General features: G+C 35.4%; 1 protein-coding gene and 1 pseudogene across 1 annotated transcript; one reads left to right on the forward strand and one right to left on the reverse strand.

Moving 5' to 3' along the window:
• The window catches only part of LOC123233005, a 190,397-nt pseudogene that overhangs the window by 31,277 nt on the left and 131,337 nt on the right, over positions 1-27,783 (forward strand).
• LOC123236629 (cytochrome P450 2C23-like) lies at positions 1,621-24,004 on the reverse strand. Its single transcript, XM_044662993.1, has 8 exons — positions 23,828-24,004; positions 16,267-16,429; positions 15,813-15,962; positions 15,304-15,464; positions 10,178-10,354; positions 4,803-4,944; positions 3,175-3,362; positions 1,621-1,893 (listed from the first exon to the last, which is right to left on the reverse strand). Exons 1-8 carry the CDS (start codon positions 24,002-24,004, stop codon positions 1,621-1,623), a joined length of 1,431 nt encoding a protein of 476 aa, XP_044518928.1.

Below are 27,783 nucleotides of genomic sequence, written 5' to 3' on the forward strand. Positions count from 1 at the left end.
TTCAATGAAAGTTATAATGAATCTCTTATAAATTAATTCATTTATATAATCACTGAACATGAATTGGAATAACCAATTACAAAGACAAACAAACAAACAAAACCTCAGAATTATAATATGGGGGTCTAGGTTTTGTTTTTGTTTACAGAGGAAATGAACAACTACAGTAGAGAACCTCTCAGGAATAGCCAAACTCATGAAACAACCCGGATAACTATACAGGAGACCCCAGTCACCAAAGCCCATGATTTGGAGCCAGAAGAACTATTCACATGGCAAAACAATCCCTGTTGGTGGCAAGCCTCCCTAAGACTGATCAATCTTAACTACTAACCCCAGCCCAATTATTACTATCGTTGTTATTCAGCTACTTTGAAAATATAACTTAGTATGATGTACACCCTTGTATTCTGATATTGTGTATAACTATTTCTGTAACAAATGTAAATTTTCAAAGTGTTGTTCCCCTTCCATTAGCTTAATCTAACTCCATACTTATTCCATCAGAAGATAACATAGCATAATAGAGCCACAAACACCTTACACCAAATACATATTGAGATTTGATTAGGAAAAAGTTCTTCCTCCTCTATATTCAGCTTCCTCTATAGCATCTTCATTTTATGATGGTGTCTCCTCCTTCATTTCTCATAATGACTTGTTTCATATGCTTAGTGTCTGTGTAATTGTACTTGTCTTATTCCTTGTCGTTCTTTTTTGTTTTCCAGTCATCATCAGATCCCTAGGCTCTAGCATATATTAAGTCCAAATTGAATTGAATTCAATTCAATTAAAAAGAAAAGGGGGATATGCCAGGGGCCATCAAACCCTTCCTGAATGACCAAGTCACAGGGGGGGATCCTGGAACTGCACAGTAAATTCCAGGGATTATGGAAACCCCTCACTCAGGTACCCCTGTGTGACTCTTCTCTTACTAAAATTCCTTATTATTGAAATTATTGTGATCAATATCCCTATTTAGTCCCAGGAAAATACAGAAGAATAGTAAAGGCTGTTACTAGAGCTTTTACAGACCCCTACAGACTCCTAGGAAATTCCCACCTTCACATATATTAATACAGAAATTCCCCTAAAAGTCACTTCATTACAAAACCAGCAAATAGTGAATTAATACTAAAGATTTAAAAAACCCTAACTTAGATCTCTCACTCCCTTACACGGGTGCCTGTAAAAACAGGTCAGAACAGTCTCTAAGTTTCCCTGCTCCCTGCTCCCTGATTCAGTATGTTAACATAAAAGAACAATGGATGACAAATGGAAAAATTGTCTCCCCTGAAAAGGCTTGTACGTTCCCACCATGCCAAATTGTTCTTTCCACCCCATATTGAAAGTTACTGAAGAATGAAGAGTTGTTAGTAACAAAATTAATGTGTAACTTAATCCATTATCTCCAAGAAAAGATGTATTTTGAAAATGAATTTACATGCCAACCTTATGTGTGATTTCAAAGTGTATAAAAATAAACCTTACTCGAGGCAGACCAGAGCAGTCTCTATGAAGTCTTGTCTGGTTGAAGCTTAGACTGTCTCTCATTCATCTTAGTCACCCACACCATCCCACCTCCTAGATACCTGGACCTGTGGAAGTTTGACTCCCATATCATGTGCTACACAGGGTTGGTACAACATCAGAAAAACTTCTAAGAGGACGCTTTGCCTGAGAAGGGTGGGAATGGGGAAAGGAATCTCCCTTTAGAGTAGAGACAGAGATCAGGAGGGTTTCTTTTTTACCAGCAGAAAAGGGCATGAAGTAGTCACTTTTCTTGAAACTTCCATTTTTATCCAGAAAATGCTGAGGGTCAAATTGGTCAGGGTTGGAGAATGCTTTACTGTCACGTAAGACTGGCGAAAGCAATGGGAAGATGTTTGTGCCCTAGAGAGAAGACATTCCAGTGGAGAGTCAGTTAACAACATGATACCAATTGCAAGAATCCTCAATGGCACCCTATTGTCTCTAGTACAAAATGCACACTCCCTTGTGTGATACATATTGATATGCCTAGCCCTTAAGAGTCTGGTTAGATTCTAGTCTACTTTGCTTGATTGAAGTCTCCTTTATTGGATCCCATCATGTTATTCTTAGGATTTCAGATCAACTAGCCAAGTGTTGTTCCCCATTCATGAATTTACCTCTATGGATTCCATGCTTAGAAAGTACTCCTTGCTCATATAAGTTTGTTAGAATCTTTAGCTTCCTTCAGGGTTTGACTTAGGTATCCTCTTCTATAGCTCTCTCTCCATTCAATTCCTTGGTCTATACTTCACGTCTACTCCTGTTGCCTATGTGACTCTAGGCAGGACATACAACTTTCCACAAGCAATGCTCAAAGTCTCTAAGTACAGACCATTATCCTGAAAGAGTTTCCTCAATTGAAAACCACTCTGATAATCAAATCACAGCCCAAGTCTGAAAGAAAGAAACGATTGTTTTGGGTAGACTTTTCTAGATGTAAGTTGTGCTCCCTCCAGAAGAATCCAAAGTCCTCAGTGGTCATACATCCTCCTATTCTCGCCTTGTGTGAACTCCACTTGGTCCAGCAATTTTCATCTAGGAGGTCCATACTGAGATCTTAATGACTTGAACTAAACAATAGACTTACATGTTATATACTCAACCTGAACCATTAGGTTGGATGCTCCCTTCCCCTTTCTTTGGGGGAAGAGTAGCTCTACTGAGCCAGTACTAGGAGACTTCAATCAATCAGTATTTTTTAAGTGTCCCTGAAAAGAAGTATTTCAGAATCAGGCAATAGTCTCACCTACAAAAGTTTTAGTTAAATGACCTTGGGCAAGTCATTTGATCTCAAATTCAGTGTCTCCATCTACACAATGGGACAGACAATAGCATTTAGAGGATCCAATCCAGGAAGAGGAAATTAAATAAACAAAAAAATTGCTTCTGTAATCTCACTCTATTATTTTTTCTGTACATTTTCTTTCTAAGTGGTGCTGTGATGAATGAGAATCAGGGAAACAAAGGTAAGTATACATTTTCCTCTCATTCTTTATTCATCCATCACATCTAAGTTAGCCATACATAACAAAAGAATGCTTTAAAGGAAACTTGCAGTGTGATCATAGATCTCAAGTCTAAAATGAGATCACTGGACCAAGTGATAGCTAAGATCCCTTCCAGAACTAGATGACTGCTGACCTTGGGGATGGTATATTGTTGGAATTGGATGTCCTTGTTCACTGCATGGGGCAGGTTGAGAGGTATGAGGTCAATGAATCTTTGCACTTCATGCACCACAGCATCCATATAGGGCATATCTTGCCTGTCCTTTATGGAAGGAATTCGATTGTGTCCAATCACACGATTAATTTCTTCATGAATTTTTGCTGCAGGAACAAAAATACGGATAGACACTTAGGTTCCTCATCTTCTGGAAATACCCAACAGAATCTATACGGAATATCTGTCTTATGACACACCCTAAGACTATTTTCAGATTGGCTCATTGTCCTCCTTCCACTCAGTCAAGGATATGTAGACTTTTACAGAAGCAATGGGATAATTTTCCCATGACTTAGTGAATGAGTCAGTAAGACTTGTGTTTATTTTACTTTTACAGACACTGTCTTGGTAAATTTAGTCAAATCATTTAGTCTCTTTTAGCCTCAGTTTCCTCATCTGAAAAATAAGGAACATAGACACTTGTTAAGGACCCTTATACTTCTAAATCTATTATAATATGATTTGTAAAATGGAGGGAATAACTGCACCCTATCCTCTCACAGGACCTTAAATGAAATAACCTATGCCAAGTGAATTAGTGCCTTTACATTCTTTATATTGATGGCCACTCATTGTCAAAGAAACTAGATGGTTTCATTTGAATGTGAAAGTTCTGATGATGAAATTTGTACTTTCATTTAGATTATTTAACAGGTAAGTTTATCATCTCCCCTCTCTATATCCCAATCAGCTGAGACAAAGATTTCAGCATTAGAAATGACTATTTTAATTGAGAACCATCCATAGTTGAATGAGAATCTTATTCCCTGTGAACTTAAAGAAGATACTGAAGGATAACAAAGATCATCCAGCCTTTGCTTGAAAAGCTCTAGTAAGGGAGAACTCAATATCTCAGGGCAACAGAATTAGTTTTGGAACAGCTCTAATAGTTAACAAGTCTTTCCTTAAATCAAGCCTTACTTTGTCAATTTGCAACTTCTATCCATCTCTCCATCCATCCCTCATGTTCAGCCTCCTAGTATCCATCAGAACTAGTCTTGCTGGTATGTAAGCCCTTTGAGGAGAGAGTGTTTCACTTGGATTTTGTCCTCCAGGTATATAGCTGAGGGTACACTGTAGGACCTTTGCATGTTCATTAAACTGAATTAAATTCCACATGCAGGACCTTCACAAACTTGAATAACTATCAGATCTTGCCCAAGTCTTCTATTTTATTACATGTGCTACCATCTGACCTGCTGTTGATCTGTTTGGAAGTCATGTCAGTCCAGAGCCATATTGGTGAACCTAAAGGAAGCATGCCAGAGGGAGCTGCTCCCCTTCCCCTTCCCACCACACCTGAGGACATTTTTCACTTCCTCTGCCCCTCTGCCCAGCAGTCCAATGGAAGGACTTCCTCCCTCCCCTGTATAGGGTAAAGGGGCATTTCACATGTGGCTTGAGGGGTGTAGTTTGGGCACTCAGTCTCTAAAAGGTTCACCATCACTGGTCCAGAAGGTAGGAATGTGGAGCCAACTCATGAGCAACGTATGGGGCTGGCACAGCAAATGTGCTCTGCAAGCATGGCAATTCTTTCACTTTACCTTGGACCTCAGGATGTTTAAGAATAAGCAGCAGACCATATCTTAGAGTGCTGCTAGTGGTCTCTGTTCCTGCAGCAAATAAATCTGCTCCAGTCCATATAAGATTCTCCAAGTCAAATTCAGGTGGGAGATTGTCTTTCTCCTAAAGCAAGCAGAGGCATAAAATGAATGAAGTAATGAACAACAACAGGAACAGTCATAAGTAACAGAAAAAAGTACATAATGTTTGATCTAGGAGCCATCTTCCTCCTGTAAGGGAGAAAAGGGGTATTATGGGTTCAATATATTAAAAGGTGGTCTCCAGAGGACTGAACTCAATCCTCAATTAAGAATAATCTCAAATCAAAATTGACTTTTATGTAAATTTATTTACATGAGAGAAGAAAGACATTAAGAATCTATCTCACTGATTAGTCCAGGTATATCTTAACCCTCAGCCTAGGGTTAAAGGGCCTGAGGCCGGAGGTGAATGGAGCAAACTCCACTCACAGAGTCTATAAAAGGAAGTTTCTTAATAGAAGTTCAGAAGATTCAGTCTTTAAACTCACTACATGGAACAGTCTCCGTCACCAACCAGTGAACCTCCATCAGGTCTCTTTCACCACACCAGTCACAGCCTCACTCCCCTCCTCCCTGCTTGGAAGGGCCACATATATATCACTTCCAGTGCCTTCCCCTAGCCTGTGTGTCCAATCACAATAGATGCCTTCTCACAGAAAGCGTAGGAGGCAGTGCCTCAATTCTGATTGGTTATTCACTCTAGCACACCTGGGTTAGGACCTCCCAGAATTGGAAGGTGCTCTCACCTTTGGTGATTAAATCTAAAGATGGGCAGTGTAGACTTAATCTTATTATCACACTCCTTCACTTCGAACCCCAAGAAACTAAAGATTTCCCAATGCACTCAAGTTTCCACTGCCCAACCATAGGCTTAGCCATCCCTGGCAGTCTTCTCTCCCTCAAGGAATATGCCATAATGGATACAGGACTGGATTTGGAATCAGGAAGATCTAGATTTAAATTTACCCTTAGTCAAAGGGTGCTCATGTGTCCAGCGCCAGTCACTTAATCTTTCTGTCTTGATTCCTCATATGTAATGAGAGAATTGGATCCTTTCTAGATCTCAATTATTATATCTATGGAATGGATATTATATCTATGGTATGGAAGGGACCTGATAAAGCAATTCACATTAAAATCTTAATGATCTGGTATGGTACTATGAAATTACCCCTTATTACAGTTTTACCTTAAAACAGGACAGCATCTAAGTAAAAAATAGAGGCACACACTCAAGAAGGAATTTCAGGTGTTCAGAATGGGGTATTGAAAGGAATGTTCTGGGGCAGGAGAAAACAAAATTTCAAAATTTGTAGTGAAAATTATATTCAGTGAGCCCACCTGTGACTGATCAGAAATTCCCTTTCCAAAAATCTCCCCTAAGTAATCATCCAGGTTCAACTTGAAGACTTCCGCAGATGGGAAACCCTGCTTAATGAAGAACTCTTATGCCAGTCTTGGACATTTTCCCCTCATGGAGAAATAAAATTAAATGTGTCTTTATAATTTCAAACCACTGTTATGAGTTCTGTCTTCTGGGAATGCCACAGCAAAATTATTCTAATACTTTTCTATGAAGCCAACCTTTAAAATTAGGACTATTGAGAGATACCTTTCAACTCATGAATTCTGTGAAATTCTGTAAAATATGAGAGCTAATAGAATCTAGAAGTAGGAAGAACCAATGTTAGAAACTACCTGACTAAAGATACTTTATAGGAAGAGAAATAACATCCTAGAAAGAATGTGATTTTTTTTCAATTTCATACAAGAGGAAATTGAAAGTTGTGGTTGGTGAAATAGCCCGAATGGGAGAAGACAGAATACCATGTTACCTGGAATGGAAATGAAGCTACTTGTGATAAAAAAAAAAAAAAAAAGCTGAGAGATAAGAGTTAAGTAGACGTTTATCTATTCAAATCAACTGTCAATAAAACTCATAAAGAGAGAAAATGAGCAAATATTTTAGACCAGGATACAATACAATGAATATAGACTCTCTCATTAAGAACAGCTAAAGTCTGTGATAAAAAAAAAAAAATGATCGTAGCACTCCCAGAAATAAAAATACAATAGCCAAGTCAGCTATGTCCTTCAATGGATAGAATGCTAGACTTGGAGACAGAAGACATGAATTTGCATCTAGCTTCAAACATTTTATTGCTCTGGGATCTTGTGCAAATCACTTCACTTCTGTATATCTCAGCTTTCTCAACTTTAAAATGGAGATAATAAAGTACATATTTTCTGGGGTTGTTGAGAAGTACAAGTGGTATAGTATTCATAAAGTGTTTTAAAAACTTTGAAGCATGATATAAAAAGCTAGCTATTATTATTAAAGTATTCCACAAAGAAAAATAAAAGTATTAATAAAGGAAATAAGGGTGAAAAATGGACTGAAATTATAGGTCTCAAAAATAAAGAGTAAATATGAAATTAAAACATGTTGAATGATGCATTCAAAATTATAGATGTTCTTTTAAGATGAAACTAATAGATTAAGTATTAGAAAATAGAGGAATTTTGCCATAAATTGTAGTAACAACCATATTGGAAGAACACATGAGTTCTCTATAAGCCAAAATGATCTTGAAGATAGGACATAAAGAAATAATTTGAGGATTTTATATAACTTAGAAATAAAGAGTTAATTTTAATAACTGTGTACAATACCTTAATAAATAAAAAATGTAAGAGATCCCAAAGAATAAAATCATTATTTGTGGCTGTTATTTTTTTGTGTGTGTAAATATAGTAGATTTTATTCTTATTCTCTTTTCTTCTCATTCTGGCTTTATTTGTGTGAAAAGTGTTTTTTTTAATTTTTAATGGTGTTCATATTGTTGCTGGGTATGTTTTGGTAAATATATCCATAGACATTTTATATTTTCTGTTGTTTTTTTAATTTAATTTCCTTTTTTGTCTCTTGCTGTTGGGTTTGTTGGTAGTAAATAATAATGCTGATGATTTATGTCACTTATTTTGTATTCTGCAACTTTGCTAAAGTTGTTCATTGTTTTTTTAAGTTTTTTTTTGGTTAATTCTCTAGGTTCTCTATTCACATCATCATATCATCTGCAAAGAATGATAGTTTTGTTTCCTCATTGGCTAGTCTAATTTCTTTTTCTGCTATTATTGCTATAGTTATCATTTCTAATGCAATATTAAATTGTTGACATCTTTGATTCACCACTGATCTGACTGGGAAAGGTTCTCCTTTTCCTCCATTACATATACCTCTTACTGGTGGTTTTAGACAGATGCCGTTTATCATTTTAATGAAATTATTGAGTACTCCCTAAAATTTTTTCCTCCTGAGAAAAGTTTCTTCTTTTAGGTTAGACTAAAGGAAGAAAGGAAGGAAACATCTACAATGTGCTAAACCCTGTGCTAAAAACCTTCCAAATATTAACTCATTTAATCTTTCCAAAGTCCCTAGGAGGCAGATGTTTTACAGTTGATGAAATGGAGACAGATGGCATTTAAGGGACTTGCTTTGGGTTATCTCACTATAAAGTGGCTGATGCCAGAATTGAATACAAGTCTTTCAGAGCTTAGTCTTAGCATTCTTTGAACACCATTACCTTGAAGCCTCTATCAATCTGAGTGAAACTATGTTGGACTAGAAGAAAGTCATAGAATGATTTGCAAGTTGAACTGATGTCTATTTTTGCAAATTTGTTCATTTTAATTATGGGGGCATAAATATAGTATTATAAAGGATTTATTTGTTTTCCAAATCAGTTTGTAGATTTCTGGAAGTCTTGAATATCTTATATTTCTATGGTACAAAATTAAGTTGCTTTCTATATTTAATTTATTTTGAGTGCTTTCATGGGATGTTGTTATAGCTAGCATTTATAAAAATAGATATAATTTCTATTTATATTTAAGGTTAGCAAAGTGCTTTACATGTTTATCATTTTTTCCTTACCAGAATTCTGGGACATAAATATAATTATCCCCATTTTACATTTGAGGAAATGGAGGCAGAGTGTGATGTGTGATAATGTGATTAAATCTACCCTGCCCATTTTTAGATTTAATCACCAAAGATGTAAACACCACCACTTAATTCACAAGTGGGGAAGTCTGTAACCCACATGTGTGAAAGTGGTTAACAAATCAGAATTGACTGACTGCCCTGTAGGCAGTTCTAAGCAAAGCTTCTGTTGTGGTTCGACACATAAACTAGAAGGAATGCACAAGAGGTGACGCAAAAGAAGCACCTTTAAAAGGGAGTGACGACTTCCTGTAGCTCTCTTCTTGTTCCTGTCTTGGACCTGAAGGAGCGTTGGCTGTCTGGCTGGGACTTTGGGCATGGTGAGAGTGCTCTTAAATCTCTCCCTTAGAACTGAACCCTGTATTAGAGTTCATGGTGAGTGCAAAAACTGGCTTTTCCTGGATTTCTCTGAAGGAACTCTCCTTTCAAGAAAGGCGTCATGACTGAAGCTTTTGCTTCATTCATCCTTGGCCCTCGGCCCTCGGCCTTTGGCTGAACCTTCTCCAACTGAGGACTAGTTAGTCCTGCCTGGGTTGAGCCAGGGACTGGAACAAATTTTTTAGTGCTTTAGGCTAATTATCTTACCTTATCCTCTCTCTAATTTTTTTCTAAATTTCTAAATTTCTCTTTCTTCTCATTTGTAAATAAACTATCCATAAGAGTCATTTTGACTTGAGGTTTTCTCATTAGGAATTGATATGTATTCAATTCCTTGGCGACCTTTTAATATTCATCCAACAAAAACCCCTTTTTACCCCTTTTTACCCAGTGTTACACCGCTAGGAAATGTTCGAAGTTGACTTTGAACTCAAGTCTTCCTGACTCCAAGTTCTGCTCTGCACCATGTTTGTCTTGTTTGTAGTTTACTTTGTAAATTGTTTTGCATGTTATCTCTCACTCCCATTAGATTTTAAGCTCCTTGACACAGGAATAGCCTTTCCTCTCTTTTTTGTATCTCAAGCACTTAGCAAAAGCACCTGGGACAGTAGGAACTTAGTAAAGGTTATTAATTGATTCCTATTATCATTTTCAAATACGTCATTCTCCTGCAAACAGGAAAGCCTAGATCAGCAGCTGATCACACTGAGCCACAGAATTCTTCTGAATTCCCTTCTAATACAGGGTTCTGATAAGGAGCAGGGGAAGAGCAAACATGGCTCAGTTATGAAGGAGACATTGGCCTCCTTGGGGGATATGGATATCTTGAGATTTTCTCTGATTTTCCTTCTTGTCATTTGAAGAGAGAGGGTGAAAAACCTTTGGAACATTAGTCTTGCTTAAGTGGGCAATACTCTTCCCCCATGTATCCTACCTGCTGCATTTTGGAGAGGTAGCAGTCAATGTAGTCTTGAGGGTTGTTAGGATCCAGTATCTCTTGATGCTCCTTCACTCTTTCCGAAATGAAATGTTTTAGTTCCTCAATATTTTTCAAAATTTTTTTATGCTTTCCAGGAAGATGCACTCTGAATGCTGGTAAAAAGTTGTAGAGCTAACTCCCCCACAATAAGAAAACAGAAAGACATGTGAGTTTATTGTCATGGAGAGACAATTTTTCATCTCTATAAACGATTCTGTTCTATTCAAAGTCATTACATTTTCTTTTATATTCATTTAAAATTTTCATTAATAAAAAATATTTTCTCTCATCTTTACTCCCTACTGGGAAAAAAGAAAAACAAAAGCATGAAATGAATCTGTATAGTCAAGCAAAACAAAATGCCACCTTGGCAATAGCCAGAAATGTATGAATTATGTATCTTGAGTCCATCTAGGAGATGGATATCAGAATTTGTTATGTTTCCTCTAGAATTCTGCTCTTATCAGAGTTTTTTAGCCTTCCATGGTGTTTATCTTTCCTGTGTCTTTGTTATTGTACAAATTATTTCTGCTCACTGTACTTGGCATCTATTCATAAAGTCTCATAGGTCTTAAAATGTCCTTTTCATCATTTCTCACAACATAGTAGAAATTCCATAAACTTTATGTACCATAGTTTGTTCAAGTATGACCCAGCTAATTAGTACTGTGTAATTTCTAGTGCTCCAAAGCCACAAAAAGTTGTTTTCCACTTTTTTAGATATAACTTTCAACTTCTTTTTATAAAATTTTTGGCTCAAAGCATATACATAATTTACTAAATTGGAGAGTCAGATCTGAATTGTTTTCTACGGTGCCTAGATTATTTCACAGCTACACTAGCAGTATCTCAATGTGCTAGTTTCCCCACAGTTCCTCCAACATGTGATATTTTGAAAAATATGGAAGGAAAAATCAGGTCTTATCCACATTTTTTAAACCCTCATCTTCTGTCTTGGAATCAATACTGTATATTGGTTCCAAGGCAGAAGAGCGGCAATGCGGGTTAAGTGACTTGCCCAGGGTCATACAGCTGAGAAGTGTCTGATGCCAGATTTGAACCTAGGACCTTCCTATCTCTAATCCTGACTCAATCCCCTTAAGTACCCAGCTGTCCCCTTTAACTATATTTTAAAGAAAGTCATTGGGGGACAATTTTTATGACAACTTCTATAGTGCCAAAAAATTGGCAGAATATTTTTTAAGGCATCCATTCAGGGAAGACAATGATGATTGTGAAAGATGGGTATTTTACAAAAGTCATTAGCAGATAAAACATCTAATAGTAATTAGAGAGAGGAAGCTTCAGGACTGTACACAACAGTCCTGCATAATTCAAAAGCCATTGGCCTCATTGAAGTTCAGGGAACAAGAATCCTATTTCTCTGACCAAAATGAGCATGAAGCAGAGAGAAATCTGGCTAGAAGGCAATGCTTCTTTCTACTCCAGACATGAGACATTGGGAGAGCATGGTGCTGACAAGTTCGAAAGGGGTGGCAATTAGGTTAAGATGAGGGTAATTAATTAGACACTACTGGAAAAAAATCACTAAGAATCAAGGAAGGTCTGCTCTTGAAGTGAGAGGAAGAGAAAGGTTCTTTAGAGCACCAAGTGTAAAACAAGTTCTCCAAGTTGTTCTCTTGAACTTAATTTTCTTTAGTTTTTCAATGAACAGATATTATCTCTCTTTGCTCATTGAGTTTACATTTAAAAAACTCTTTTAACAAAATTAAATAGTCCAGTACCATAGTACCATAAGTTTTCAACCTTTCCCAAACTTATCAGCACTTTCTAGTTCTTTATCACAACAAAAAGCTATTATAAATATTTTTGTAAATAGAGGTATATTTAAAAATTTTTTCTCTGATTTTTATGTAATTTGAAACTAAGAAAGACATTGATGGTTGGAAAAGTATATAATTTATTGACTTTAGAGGCACAGTTCCAGATGCCTTTCAAGAGGGACTCCACCAATATCATATTAATATGACATTTTCTGTGGTTCCACCAATATTTGTCATTTTATACTTTTATCATCATTGCCAAATGAGATTGAAATTTTCTTTAATTTTCACTTTCTCTAGTTATTAGTAATTTGCAACATCTCTCATAGGTATATATCTTGGAAATTTTCCCTTGAGAAATGCTTCCTTATATTTGTTACTTATTTTCAGTTGGTTAATGGCTCTAATAAATTTTAATCTAATCCTTATAAATCTTGCCTATAATATCTTTATCAGAGAAAATTGTTGCAAATCTTCTTCCAACTGTTTCCCTCCAAATTTTACCTACCTTACTTTGGCTTGTGTGTTGAAGTTCTCAGTTTCATATATCAAAACTGCTTGTTTTATTTTCTGTGATTCTCTAAATCCTAAATTATATCATGATCATTCCCCCACGTTCATATATTTGAAAGTTAATTCCTTGAATCTCCAAGTTGTATGTGATGAGACTTTCTGCATCTATTATGTATAAAATTTGAAGCTAATCTTTGTATTTGATGTTAGTTGTTGGTCTTAGCTACTTTTTACAAAAATAATTCCTTGTTTCTCCAGCTTTTTGTCAAGTAGGGAGTTCCTACCTCATTGGGTGGTATTTTCTGGTTTACCAAGAATTAGGTTCTTAAGTTAGCTTGTTTCTAATTGTAGTGTTTTACACTAATTTAGTTTTCTATGTTTTAATTAGTAACAAACTCTTTTAAGGTCTGATTCTGTTAGAGTCCCTTCTCCCATTTTTTCCCATGATTTCCTTTGAAGCTTTTCACCATTTCACCTCCAGATGAATTTTCATATCATATTTTTTTCTAACACAATCAAGTAATCCTTTGATTTTTATGGCATTAAATTAGTAGATCCATTGAGATAGTATTGCCATTATTATTATATTAGTTTAGGTTATCTATAAGCAGTTAAAATGTCTCTAATTTTACAAGTCAATTCTCATTTCCATAGAGAGTTTTATTGTTTCTTGTGTTCCAACAGTTCCAATGAGCATGTTGGTAGATAGACTGAAGTTTTATAGTTTTTTTAATGGAGTTTCCCTTTCTACCTGTTCCTGTTCACTTTTGTTGATAATATACAGGCATAATGAGTAATTGTGTGCATTTATGTTACATCTAGTGACTTTACTGAAATTACTAATACACCAGCTTTGGGTTAAGTCGTAATTGACTAGTTTTCTCCACTAAAGTCCTCCTATTGTACCTTGTTCTAGGATGGAAGAGATCCTCTAGCGTCAAAGCGTCGGGAAGTTCTTACCAATGAAGAAAGGCTGAACAAACTGTGATATATGATGGTGATGGAATACTATTATGTTGTAAGAAATGATGAATGAGGTGATTTCAGAAAGATTTGGAAAGACCAAAATAAACTGATGTAGAGTGAAATAAGCAGAACCAGAAGAACATTGAACACAGTAATAGCAATATTATAAATCATCAAATGTGATAGACTTAGCTACTCTCAGCAATATGATGATATAGGACAATTCTGAAGGACTTATGACAAAGAATGCTATCCAGCTCCAGAGAAAGAACTGTTGGAATCATGATGCAGATCTATGAATACTATTTTCTACTTTGATTTATTTGGGGGTTGAGAGAGGGTTATATGATTATTCTTTTACAGCTATGACCATTACAGAAATAGGTTTTTCATGATATTACATGTATAACTCAGATCAAATTGCTTACCATCTTGAGAAGGGGAGAAGGAGACAATTTTGATCACATAATTTTAGACAATTTATGTGGAAAATTGTTATTACATTTAATTGGCAAAATAAAATATCTTTATAAAAAAAGGATGTGGAAAGACTTCTAGGAGAGGCTAAAGTAAGCCCTTGGTATTTTGTGTATATTTGAGGGGAGAGTATTTTAAAGGCATACCAGATAATGAGCTTTCTCATTATGCTAATTAATTATTATTTCTCATATATTATTTCTCATAATATTGCAATTATCCTCATTGTGTTAGTCAATTATTAATTAATTCAACAAATACTAAATGAGTACCTTATTAGTGTAGAATAATATATTAGATGTTCAGAGAGATACAAATTTCCTAAAAGATAAAATTCATACGCATGTGGAGTTCATATTCTAGAAGAAGAATGAGATATCCAAAGATAAATAACTCTCAAGTAAATAATACATGACTAGTGTGCATCAGGAGGATGCATATAATATTCTATGGGAGATCCCAAAGAATAAAATCATTATTGATTGCAGGGAAAGGGGGAGGCTTCATGAAGTAGATGCTATTGGAGGGGGACTTTAAAAGTGGGCAGAAATTCAACAGGTAAAGAGGAAACCAAATGGATATTCAAGAAATATTGGACGGGAGAAACAAATCCCCAAAATGAAAGAAGCACAGGACTAGACTGTAGGACTGAGTATGATCCAGCTTGGCTCTATCATAAAGTATATGGAGTATGTGGACCAAACTGTTAAGGATCAAGAGTTAATGTGGTACCAGAATTGGAGAGTCCAGAATGATAAATTGGAAACTCTTTGCTCCATCTTGAGAAAGCCTATATTATGCCACTCTGAAGCCAAAGAACTTAATTTCTCCAGGTGGCATTGATAGTAATCAGATGAAATTGAGGGAGGCTTGAGTGAAGAACAGGATCCTCTCTGCCCAATTCAAAACTCAATAGGGAAACTAAGGTCATTATTTCATGAATTGGCCACCACTTACTCTCCTTACCAACAAGTGGAGGCTTGGGCTGACCATGGTGTGAAATTCACCAAATCAGCAGAAGAACTTAAAGAGTTCCAATATTCCTATTTCTTTCTAAGATTTGTTCACAGCTCTACTGTGAGGATGACTTTGTTCTTCTTCAGATAATGATTAAGTGAAAAGGCCATTTGATTTGAAGTCAGAACACTGGATCAGCATGCATGCCCTGTGACCTATTTGGTAAACTCCAGGAAACCTTGACAGTTCTCTTTATCTCAGTTTCCTCCTCTGTGCAGTAATAATCATAATAGCTAGTATTTATATAGCATTATATGAGTGTAGGATATGCTGATCCTATTGCTGAAATTCATCAGTCACAAAACAAGACACTTCTGACCTTACCTGTATCCATGGGTCAGTAAACAGTTTAAAGTTTTCATTTAATAAACCCATCAGATATAGAAATCTCTCATCTTTGTAGTTGAATCGGTCACGGAAAAGTATAGAGCAGATCACATTGCATGGAGCACAGCCAAGGATGAAGGTGGGATCATTAGGTTGACCTAATGTTGAAAAAAATTACCCAAAGTGGAAAAAATAGTCTTAACAGCAATGTTTTCAATCAAGTAGAAATTGGCTTCTCTTCTGTTCATACCTGGATTTGGTGTTTAATTCCTCTAAGATTATTTTCCTGGATAGTTTCTTTTATGCATTAGAGGGAGGCTAGATAGATAAGTTGTAATATCTGAATAAGAAAAGCAAGAAGGAGTTCTATAGCTAAACAGAGTGGTTACCTAGTCAGTGGACCAAGGCAGAGACTTTGAAGGACTCCCAAAGCAAATAGTACATAGCACTAGAATGTGTGAGCAGTGAGACCCCACATGCTCAGAAGACAAGAACTGAAAACCAACCTTCTGTTTTCCTGAGTTCCTCCACCAGGCACTGGGCTTCCTCCTGAACTCTCTCTTCAATACTTCTCTTCCCCATCCCAAAGTTCCTTAGTGTCATCAGAGAAAATCTCCGATTTTGTTTCCACCTTTCTCCACGGCCGAAAACAACTCCTAGACAATGGAGAAATACAAGATGTGGAGCATTCTAACAATCAAGGCAAGAAGTGGACACTGTGCATGGTAGCTAAGGAGATTCTAGCTTAATTCATTGAACAAATTTAATTTTATTCAATTCAAACAAAATTCAATGCAGCATAGTAGGTATCAGATCCCTACCACTTGAAGGCCTTTTGCTAGATTCTGGAATGGAACATTAAAAATGAAAGCCAGTAACTGCTCTATGGAGGTATAATTAATTGATATATTCTTCCATACCTTTTTGTTTTTCAGTGACTCTTGAATAAACTAAACTTACCTTGTCCTTTGACAGTATCTTCAAATATTGGTACATTTCCTCTTTCCAGAAAAATATCTCCTTGATCAATTAGAGCTTCCTTCACGGTATTATATCCATGTAGCACCACAACACGCTGAGTTCCAAAATAAAGAGTATATATGGAGCCATATTTTTTAGCCAGCTATGAAAAGATTGCCAAGAAATAGAGAGGTCAGTGTGAAACTTCAAAAAGTTTAAATCTATCCCCAACTATATCACAGCATATATGTGTGTACCTATGCACACATAACACCAAATGTTGTTAAAGAATTCACAGAATACAAAATAATTAGCTATGAGACAAGGTAGTATTTTCATTCGTTAGTTTTGCTCCTTGGAAATCCCTATAATTCCATTTTTCTAATGTAGAGTTTCCTCATGTGTTCCATTGGTAACTATTTAAGAATTAGAGATAGAAAGAAAGGGCCTAAGGTAGATGTTATGTATATGACCTATGGGAGAATTATTGGAGTACATGGGGGTAAAAACCACCTGGGATATAGATGAGATTATCTCCTTTCAAAAGTCCACCCTTGTTGCCTCTCCTACTCAAATTTCTTAAATTTTTGCAGTAGTTGTCTCATCAACATTCAATTCAAACTGATCTTTCCAAAATTACTAATGGTCTCTAAGTTGTCAAACCGGCCATTTCTCAATCCACATTCTCCTAGACCTTTTCACTATTGATTACCCTCTTTTATCATCTATTCTCTTCTATCTGGGTTTCTCTAATCCTCTCTATACCTCTGTCTATTTTCTTCCTACCTGTCTGATTAGTCTATGTTCTTTGCTAGATCATAATTAAAAAAGAATGACAAATTCATGATTAGTCTGTCATGGGCCATATTCCCTTCTCTTTCTACATTCTCACTCTTTTTTTAATTTTAATTTTGAATATTTTCCCATAGTTACATATTTCATGTTCTTTTCCTCTCCCTCAAATGCCCCTAAACCCCTCTTAGCCGATGCACAATTCCACTGGGTTTTACATGTATCATTGATTAAGACCTAATTCCATATTATTGATAGTTGGACGAGAGTTATTGTTTAGTGTCTTCATCCCCAATAATATCCCCATCAGCCCATGTGTTCAAGCAGTTGTTTTTCCTCTGTGTTTCTCCTCCCACAGTTCTTCCACTGAATGTGGCTAGTTTTCTTTCTCATCAGTCCCTCAGCCTTGCTCTGGATCCTTGCATTGCTGCTAGTAGAGAAATCCTTTGTGTTCGATTATACCACAATGTATCAGCCTCTTTGTATAATGTTCTCCTGCATCTGCTTCTTTCACTCTGCATCAATTCCTGGAGGTCAACCCAACTGTCATTCCAATTCTCACTCTTGATAACTGTATCATCACTATGGAGATAAATCCCAGATATAGGCATCTTGACCTACTATCTCTCTTTAATATCTTTAGGCTTCCCATACTCAATAAGTATAAGATGGAATTCAGGATCCTTTACCTAAATTCAATATATTTTTAAAAAATTTTCAGTTCCTTTCTAAAGTGCCACTATAGAAGCACAGGTCAGACCACTTACTACACTGATTAACAGTCTTTAGTGGCTTTCTATTACCTCTGAGATAAAATATAAACTTATTTTGCATTTCAAATCCTTCACGACTCACCTGGGATGAATATTTTCAGCATCCTTATTGCTCTTGACTTATTCCATGACTTAGAAGAATTAACCTTCTTGCTCTTTCTCACAAAATACTAATTTCCATTGCCTTGATTTTGCAATACACATGCCCAGAATGTGCTCCTTCCTTGCACCTCTCTAGTAGAAATCCTAAATTCCACAAAGTTTAGTTCACATGCCACTTTCTACACAATATCTTTTCTGACACTTACACCACCTTGTAGTGCCTTCCCCTCTAAATAAAGTATTTATTTTGAATATATTTTTATATGCTTACTTGGCAAACTCTCTCATTCCTCCAGTAGCTTATTTCCCCAAGCTATACCCAGAGAGAAAGCGAGAAGGATAATAGCCCTTAGGGGGATTCAAAAAGGTCTCCTGCTAAAACTGGGCTTTGGGGTGTCTTGAACAAAATTAGGAAAACTAACAATTAGAGATGAAGGAATAAAGCATTTTAGGCATGGGAGGAACTCCAGTGCAAAGGTTCAGAGATAAGAGATTGAGTTTAATAGACCAGAGTCTTGTGAGGTTCAAATGAGAATGAAATAAAGCATTTTGTAAATTTTAAAGCCCTTTATAAATGCCAGCTATTATTATTATTATTATTTGTCTTCTGGTACCAGACCTATACTATGATGATAACATCATTCTCTGAACTTTGTACAACACTCCTGCTTGAGCTCAAACAATTTTTATAGAGTAATAGAGAAGTTCAGGCAAATGTTTAACATTGAGCCTTTTGGTGGGAAAGTATATTGTAAAAACTTTTATGCTTAAGCTTCATTTTTAACAATTTATCTTTCATGTTCTTAGTCTAAACAATCAATAAAATAATAAATCCTATCTCGATTGGTAGCAATTACTGATTTCTAAGATGCAAATTGTCCTTATGAAAACTTAACAATCAGCATTGGGAAGAAGTTAGAGCTCCCTACCACAAATCTATCCAAATGTGGTATTGATGGAAATATACAACAAAACTAGATTAGCAGGGGACTTCAATTTTCCTTTCTCAGAAGCAGATAAATCTAACCATAAAATAAATAAGAAGTCAAGGAGATAAATAAAATCTTAGGTAAGCCGGATAGAATAGATATCTGAAGAGAATTGAATGGGAAAGAAAGGAATATATCTTTTTTTCTAGTGCTACATTCTACCTTTATAAAAATTGACTATATATTAAAACACAAAACTTTATAATTAAATAGAGAAAAGCAGAAATATTAAATGCATCTTTTCCAGACTATAATGTAATAAAATATATTTAATAAGGGACCTTGAAAACATAGAATCAAAATTAACTGGGGACTAAATAACTTAATGTTTAAGAATTTGTTTCCTAAAATGAAGCCATAGTGACCATAAGTAATTTTATGAAAGAAAATGATAATAATGAGACAACATATGAAAACCTATGAGATACAGCAAAAGCAATAACTAGAGGAAATTTATGTCTCTAAATGCATAAAAATAAATAAATAATGAACAGATTATGAATTGAGCATAGTATTTAAAGACCAGAAAAAACCCAAATTAAATACTCCCAATTAGATACTAAATTAGAAATCCTAAAAATTAAAGGTGTGATTAACAAAATTGAATGTAGGAAAAGCATTGAATTAATAAATAAAACTAAGAGCTATTTTTATTAAAAAAAAGAAAAAATAGATAAACTATTGGTTAATATGATGTTTAAAACAGAGAATAAAACCAAATCATTAAAATAAAAAATGAAATGGTGAATTTGTCACTAATGAAGAACAAAACAAAACAGTGATATAGGAATTATGTTTGTATAATTATAGGCCAAAAATTTTAACAATTTAAGTGAAACGGTAGAGTAGTTACAAAAATGTAAATTGCCTAGATTAACAGAGGAGGAAGAAGAACACAAAAATAAACAGATTTTGGAAAAAAGAAATTTAGTAGGCCATAAGTTAGCCTCCTACGAAATAAATATTAGGACCAGATGGATTTTCAAGTAAATTTTAACTAAACATGTATAAATCTGATATTAAATAATTTCTTTAGAAGAATTTTTAAAGAATGAGTCTGGTCAAAAGTCTTTTATGAAACAGATATGCTTCTGATGCATAAACTAGGATGAGCAAGAGCAGAAAAAGAAAATTAAAGAAATATTTCATTAATGAATAGAGGTGAAAATTTTTAAATAAAATATTAGCCTGGAGACTATAGCAATGTATCACAAATGTATATTAAGACCAAAGAGGAATTATAACAAACATGGCAGAATGGTTTGCTACAAAGAAAATAACTTAAGTGATTAAATTGACAACAAAAGTAATAAACATTACATAATTACATTAATATATGCAGAAAAAACTTGTGACAAAATGTAGTTCATTTTTGTTCAAAAGACTTGAAAATACAGGTATAAAAGGATTTCCTTAGAAAAAAAAAGTATATATTTTAAGCCATCAGCAAAATTATCTATAATAAGAATAAATTAGAAGCCTTCCTTATAACATCAGGATTGATACAAGGAATCCTCTCACCTTCAGTATGATTTAATTTTGTATTAGAATTGAAAGCAATAGCAATACAAGATGAAAAAGAAATGGAAGGAATAAAAATGGGCAAAGAAGTAGTAAAGCTATTCCTTTTCAATGATAATATGATAGTATTTATGGAAAATCATAGCGATTCAACTAGAAATTAGCTGAAAATATCAATAATTTTAGCAAAGTATCAGGATATAAAATAAACCCATATAAATCATTAGTGCGTATATTTCAACAACAAAGTCCTGTAAGAAGAGCTAGTAAGAGATAATCCACTGAAAATAATCATAGATAGAATAAAATATCTAAGAGTATGTCTCCTAAAACAAACCCAGAAGCTTCATGAACATAATTATAAAATATTTTAAAATATAATCAGCTTTAAGTATCTAGAGAAATATTAATTATTCATAAGTTGGGGGAACTAATGTAATTTAAATGACAATCCTACCCAAACGAATCTACTTATTCATTGTTATCATCATTAAATTTGGATCTATGCCACAAAAGTTATCAAACTATTCATACCTTTGCAACTTGGTCTATTCCTGAAAGAGATTAAAGAAAAAGGAGAGAAACAGAGACAGAGACAGAGACAGAGACAGACAGAGAGAGATATATGTAGATATATATAGATATAGGTATGTGCAGGTTGTTTTATTAAAACTCTTGAGGCCAGGGATCATTATGTTTTCCTTTTTCTATACTTAAGACCTAGTACAACACCTGACACAGATTGTTATTACCATTCAGTTTCAGTTTGGTTGGACTCTTTGTGACCCAATTTGGCATTTTCTTGGGAAAAAATATGAGGAATGGTTTGCCATTTCCCTTTTCAGCTCATATTAGAGATGAGAAAATGGAAGCAAACAGAGTTAGGGATTGGCCCAGAATCACACAGCTACCAAATATCTAAGGCTGGATTTAAATTTAGGTCTTCCTGACTCCAGACCTCCCTCTATTGTACCATATCACCTGCCTGGCACATGCTGCATGCTACATGACATTTTATGGATTGATTGATTGATTGACTGACTAATTAAATGATTGGAGAAAAAGCTTTTGCATATTCTGCCTAGAAGAAAAGGTCCTAATGAAATAAACTCTTCATTAAAGACTCTCTGCTGATGAAGGACAAGTCTAGCCAATATTAGTATATTTGCGTTGTTCTTAAGCATTTACCATATTGAAAACTGTGCTACCATTTTTATTAGGTCCTTTTCATTTTAAAGATGATCAATAAAATTTTTCAACCCCCAACCCATTCCTCCCTTAAACTCTATAAGGTTAATTGCACAGTTTTAGGTAGTGGCGTGATTTTTGGGAAAACATATCATATTACTACAGGATTGTATGTAATTATGTGGGTGTAACAATGTCCTGTAAGCAATAAAGAAAAGGATGGTCTCAGAGAAACATGGGAATACTTGTGTGAATTCTTATAGATTCAAGTTGGCAAATAAAAAACCTATATAATAAAAATAACATTGTTAAAACAAATAGCTTTGAAAAACTTAAGAACTATAATGCTCAAACTGTGAAGCCATTATTGCTGGGGATTCATGATGAAATATGCTACCCACATCCTGATAGAAATATGGTGGACTCGGGGATCAGATGGAGACATATTCTTGGACATGGTATACAATTTGAGAATTTGTTTTGCTTGGTTACATATCTGTAATAAGGATTTTATTTTCTATGGATGATGAGACCTTAATGCAGGAGGAGAAAATAATGGATTTCTGTTCATTGAAATAAAAGGATATTAAGTAATTAAGTAAATCAGCTCTTCTCATACTACTTCCTTACTTCTGATGAATATAATCTCTTTATTAATCTCTTTTTCCCAGTGATTCCCAAGATATATCATTCTTCTTGTTAGGGAAAACTATAATCAAATAATAAATGAACAGCTCTCCCTCCTATTTGTTGTGGACATTATTGTCCAAAGCATCTAAACAAGTTTCCTTTTCCTCAGTCAGTCTTGCTTTCCCTCCAATAGAACCTTCAAAAACAATTCTGTTGTTCTCATTTTCACTAAATAAAACTTCAGATCATTCTGTTGTTAGCACTTAATATGTCTGCAAGGCAACTCATTTGTTTCCGCACACAACAAAACTACATCTAACTTGTCCATTTCTCTTAGACACCCAAAAAGTGGGCTACTTTTGAAGAACTTCCATTCATCCTGATTTAAGCCACAGATTCACTCTTGACTTTTTCATTCTTGCTTATTACAAATATCCAATAAGCCATTGTCAAGTCTGGATATCTCCCACATCTATTCCCTCTTGACCCTTCATGTGTTCACTGACTCCCTGCCTTTGACTATTTTATTGGGCCAGTGAGACAGGCACCCAAGCTGGCTAATCTTGTGAGTCATCCTAAAGGAGAGATTACATTACATTGTAAAACCACTTGGAAACTGGTAGAAACAGTGCAGAACTCTTACTCAAGAGTGTTTGTGATTGGTCCTTTCACATCAATAGCTCCTGCATCCAGTATAAACCAAAGAGTCATCATTTAAATGAGGAGAAATCGCTGCTGAGAAGTATCCCACGTTTCTCACCACTAATAATACCAATTACTAAATAACTGACCCTGTCGGGCAGGTAAGCCCAAGATTCCTTGGAGAGACAAAGATCTGTAGACCACTGTTCCTTCTTCCATCCCAGCCACCATCTACATTAGCCCTGGAAGCAATCACCTGGCAATTGTTTCTATCCATGCTGAAGCCATGGACATAGAAGACTAGAAAAGTCCTACCACCAAAGTCCTGGGCACTGCCCAATGATTCAGTGTCAGAAAAAGGTACAATTTTTAAAAGTAAAAAAATAACATTAAATGTGTATATTAGTCTTTGTTAATGTGTCCTAATGAGCACAATGCCTTTCCAACTGACATGCAGCTGAAAGCTCTTACTCTATGTTATCTCCATAATATTGAGCACATAGTAGGCACATAGTAAATTATTTTTTAATCTATTTTTTCAATAACCTCCAGGTTCAACCTCCAGCTTCTAGTATTTCTCCTCTGCTATGAATAATCCACACAACTAGCAACTTAAGATTCCTATAAACAGTTCTGACAGTGCCATTCTTCTTCTCAAAAGCCTGCAGGATCTCCCTTGTGCCTCCTTAACTTGGCAATTAAATGCCTCCATAGCTAGCTCCAAACCAAAAAGTTTTGAGAAGATATTCAGTGCAAGTTTGACATTGCTAATGTTAATCACATACAAAGCCCTTTACTTACACCATCCATGATTTAGGAATCTAAATCACCATGAATCCTGATTCAATATTCATGTGAATTCTTTGTGTCTCAACCCAATAATATAAGCAGCGAGGATCCAAACTTGAAATCCTTCCCCTTTACCTCAGAGAATGTTGCAGCCATGTTCTTGAAATCAAATTGCAGGAGGTTTCCAAAAATGGGAATAGGAATGGGACCCGGTGGGAGCTTCCCCTTTTTGATCCCATGGTTCCATAAAGATAAGATCAGAAAAAGGACACAAGTTAGAAGGACAGTTGTGGTGAGTCCCCAAGAATCCATTGTCCTGAGAAATGATCTTACACTTTCAGAGGTGCCAGCTCAGACTTTTATAATCAGTGGTAGAGAACATGGGGTGGGACTGCCCAGCCAATAAAAGGATAGTAATTGTAGGCAAACAAGATTTGTTTTCTATTGACTTAGATTAGTTTAGCAATCAAAAGGTTATTAAGGGAATGTTCATGTATTTGTTACTTTGGAATCTGTCCCATACTCTACCCTTGCACTAAATTGCATAAAGTGGGACTGTAAACACATCACAACAGCAAGAGGTAGAAAGAGAAACACCATTTAAAATCACCTTAGACAATATAAGATACTTAGGAATTATCTACCAAAACAAACACAGGAATTATACGAACACAAGTACAAAACACTTTCAAAAAAATTAAAACTACATCTAAACAATTGGAAAAACATTGATTGTTCATGAGTAGGATGAGCTAACATAATAAAAGTGACAGTTCTACCCAAATTAATTTACTTATTTAGTGCCATACCTATCAAACTACCAAAAAACTTCTTTACTGAATTAGAAAAAAATATAACAAAAGTTCATTTGGAAGAACAAAAGATCAAAAATATCAAGGGAAATAATTAAAAAAACATGAAGGAAGGTGGCCTAGTAGTACTAGACATTAAACTATACTATATAAAGCAGCAGTCATCAAAACAATATGGTACTGGCTAAGAGACAGAAGGGAGGATCATTGGAATAGACATGGGGTAAGTGATGTCAGCAAGACAGTGTATGATAAACCCAAAGAGCCCAACTTTTGGGACAAAAATCCACTATTTGACAAAAACTGACAATATGGGAGAGATTAGGTTTAGATCAACATCTCACATCCTACACCAAGATAAATTCAGAATGGGTGAATGACTTGAATATAAAGAGAACTATAAATAAGTTGAGTGAACACAGAATAGTATACTTGTCAGATCTCTGGGAAAGGAAAGATTTTAAAACCAAGCGAGAGTTAGAGAAAATTACAAAATGTAAAATAAAATTATTTTGATTATGTTAAATTAAAAAGTTTTTGTATAAACAAAAACAAAGAAACCAAAATCAAAAGGGAAACAACAAACTGGGAAAAAAATCTTTATAACAAAAAAACTATGACAGGGGTCTAATTACTCAAATATACAAGGCGTTAAATCAATTGTATAAAAAAATCAAGCCATTCCCAAGTCAATAAATGGGCAAGAGACATGAATAGGCAATTTTCAGATAAAGAAATCAAAAGTATCAATAAGCACGTGAGAAAGTGTTCTAAATCTCTAATAGTTAGAGAAATGCAAATCAAAACAACTCTGAGGTATCACCTCACACCTAGCAGATTGGCTAAAATGAAAGAAGGGGAGAGTAATGAATGCTGGAGGGGATGTGGCAAAATTGGGACATTAATGCATTGCTGGTGGAGCTGTGAACTGATCCAACCATTCTGGATGGCAATTTGGAACTATGCTCAAAGGGCTATAAAAGACTGCCTGCCCTTTGATCCAGCCATACCATTGCTGTGTTTGTACCCAAAAGAGATCATAGATAAACAGACTTGTACAAAAATATTTATAGCCGCACTCTTTGTGGTGGCAAAAAATTGGAAAATGAGGGTATGTCCTTCAAATGGAGAATGACTGAACAAATTGTGGTATATGCTGGTGATGGAATACTACTGTGCTCAAAGGAATAATAAACTGGAAGAATTCCATGTGAACTGGAAAGACCTCCAGGAAGTGATGCAGAGTGAAAGGAGCAGAGCCAGAAGAACATTGTACACAGAGACCAATATACTATAGTAAAATCGAGTGTAATGGACTTCTGTACCAGCAGCAATGCAATGACCCAGGACAATTCTGAGGGATTTATGGAAAAGATGCTACCCACATTCAGAGGAAGAACTACAGGAGTGGAAACAGAAGAAAAACAACTGCTTGAACACATGGGTTGAGGCAGACGTGATTGGGGATGTAGACCTGAAATGACTACACCAATGCAACTATCAATAATATGGAAACAGGTCTTGATCAAGGACACATGTTAAAACCAATGAAAATACGTGTTGGCTTTGGGGGGGGGAGGTTGGGGGTGAAGGGGAAAGTAAGAACATGAATCATGTAACCATGATAACTTTTCTAAAAAATAAAAAATTATTAAAAAAGAAAAAAATAATAAAAAATAAAGTGGGACTGTAAAAGTATGTTGTCCAGCTTATCTTGTTAGAGAGGAGAGGTCATAGGCTGATGACAATCAAATTTCTGTTGGCTTTTAGATGAATTTTGAGCTAAGAAGAGAAAAAATATCCAGATTCATCCTGAGAGGAGGGGGTTTTTGAGTCCACATTGTCAGATCCTGCAGGTTTGACCTTTTAGTAAACAGATTAGGTGTGATCTCCTTGTCCCCTGAGCTACACTGGACTTAACTGACTTCTTTACCATCATTGTTCTTTCTCCAGCTTGAAGAAGATTCTTCTTGTGAGAGAAGGTGGCAACAAAATATGCACTGACATGATCTGACTTCTTTCTGTTCTCTTTGAGTAATGACCCCACCTGCCCATGGGGCCATGCCCACCATCTATCCCTTCTTCATTCTTCTTGCTTTCATCTTTTTGGGTACCAACATTTTTATATCTCTTTGTATCTTCTGAGCTTTAGTCTTTTTAACCCTGACCTGATGTTAGTTCCTTTTCTTATATCCATCCTTGGTGAAACACATCTTCCAATGACATGTTGATATTTCCTTTGATATGGTTCAATGATATGATCCCATATGATTCCATTGATATATGTCCTCCTTTACTATAAGTCATTGATGACTCCATGTCAAAGCATGAACCCATCTATCTCACAGACCTCCATGGATTATCTGCCCCATTGTAGCTCAGATGCCAACCATAAATCTCAGATTGAGACTGTGACCAAAGGTACTTTAATTCTTCCTGGTCTTCCCCCTTGGACAGATATGGAACACATTTCTTTGGTTCATGCTGACCTCTGCTTTCATGTTAGGTGCAAGACTCTGAGCATCCTATCAGAATATATACTTTGTCTCACAGACCATTAAAGTTTCAAAAGTAATGTAATGTTCAATCATCAACACAAAGAGAGCACTTTGAGAATTGGTGATCCTGACAAAGACACTTGGGTATGGTATCAGCTAGTCAACATTCTCTTGTTGTCATCTCTTCCATTCAGAGTTTCACTCCTTGTTAAAGTTTGTCTAAAGATGCTATTCTACCAAAGCCTCTTGCTCTTTTGGAACAAAGGAGATTCTGAGAGTTTCAGAAACAAAATTAAAAGATAAGGAAATAAAATTCTTGCCCAGGCGTGTGTTGGAACCAGCTTAGGCCAGATAAAGAGTTGATAGTTAAATTTCTAAGTGTGTTTGTTTACAGTTTGAATACCCAACAGATATCACAAATCAGGTTTGATTTATTCTTCTATTTCTAGGCTTAAATGATAGAGAAAATATTAATAATGCAGATTCAACTGAAAATGGTGACACGTTTAGCCAGCTGCTAAATAGTTCCAGAACCTCATTCTATTCTGGCCCTGTGGAGGAGTTTTAGAAGTACTCAACAATAGTTTTGCAGCTTGCAAATGTGTGTATGTCTTACTATCTCAATTGTCGGAAGGAGTCCTTCCATTGATACTGTCACTGAAACCATGATGTATATGTGATAATAATAAAGAGGAAGGAGAAGGAGGAGAAGAAGGAGAAAGAAGAAGAAGAAAGAAGAAGAAGAAAGAAGAAGAAGAAGAAGAAGAAGAAGAAGAAGAAG

This window comes from Gracilinanus agilis, chromosome 2 (genome assembly GCF_016433145.1).
Source record: "Gracilinanus agilis isolate LMUSP501 chromosome 2, AgileGrace, whole genome shotgun sequence".
In the NCBI taxonomy this organism is placed as follows: Eukaryota; Metazoa; Chordata; class Mammalia; order Didelphimorphia; family Didelphidae; genus Gracilinanus; species Gracilinanus agilis.

What these genes read in the sequence shown, in the direction of transcription:
- LOC123236629 (XM_044662993.1), bottom strand. Translation starts at nt 24,004, where the DNA reads ATGGATTCTTGGGGACTCACCACAACTGTCCTTCTAACTTGTGTCCTT. An exon ending in AGATACTGTCAAAGGACAAG is followed by an intron (nt 15,963 to 16,266) that starts GTAAGTTTAGTT and finishes TCCATTGTCTAG; the next exon opens with GAGTTGTTTTCGGCCGTGGA. An exon ending in GGAACTCAGGAAAACAGAAG is followed by an intron (nt 15,465 to 15,812) that starts GTTGGTTTTCAG and finishes TTTCAACATTAG; the next exon opens with GTCAACCTAATGATCCCACC.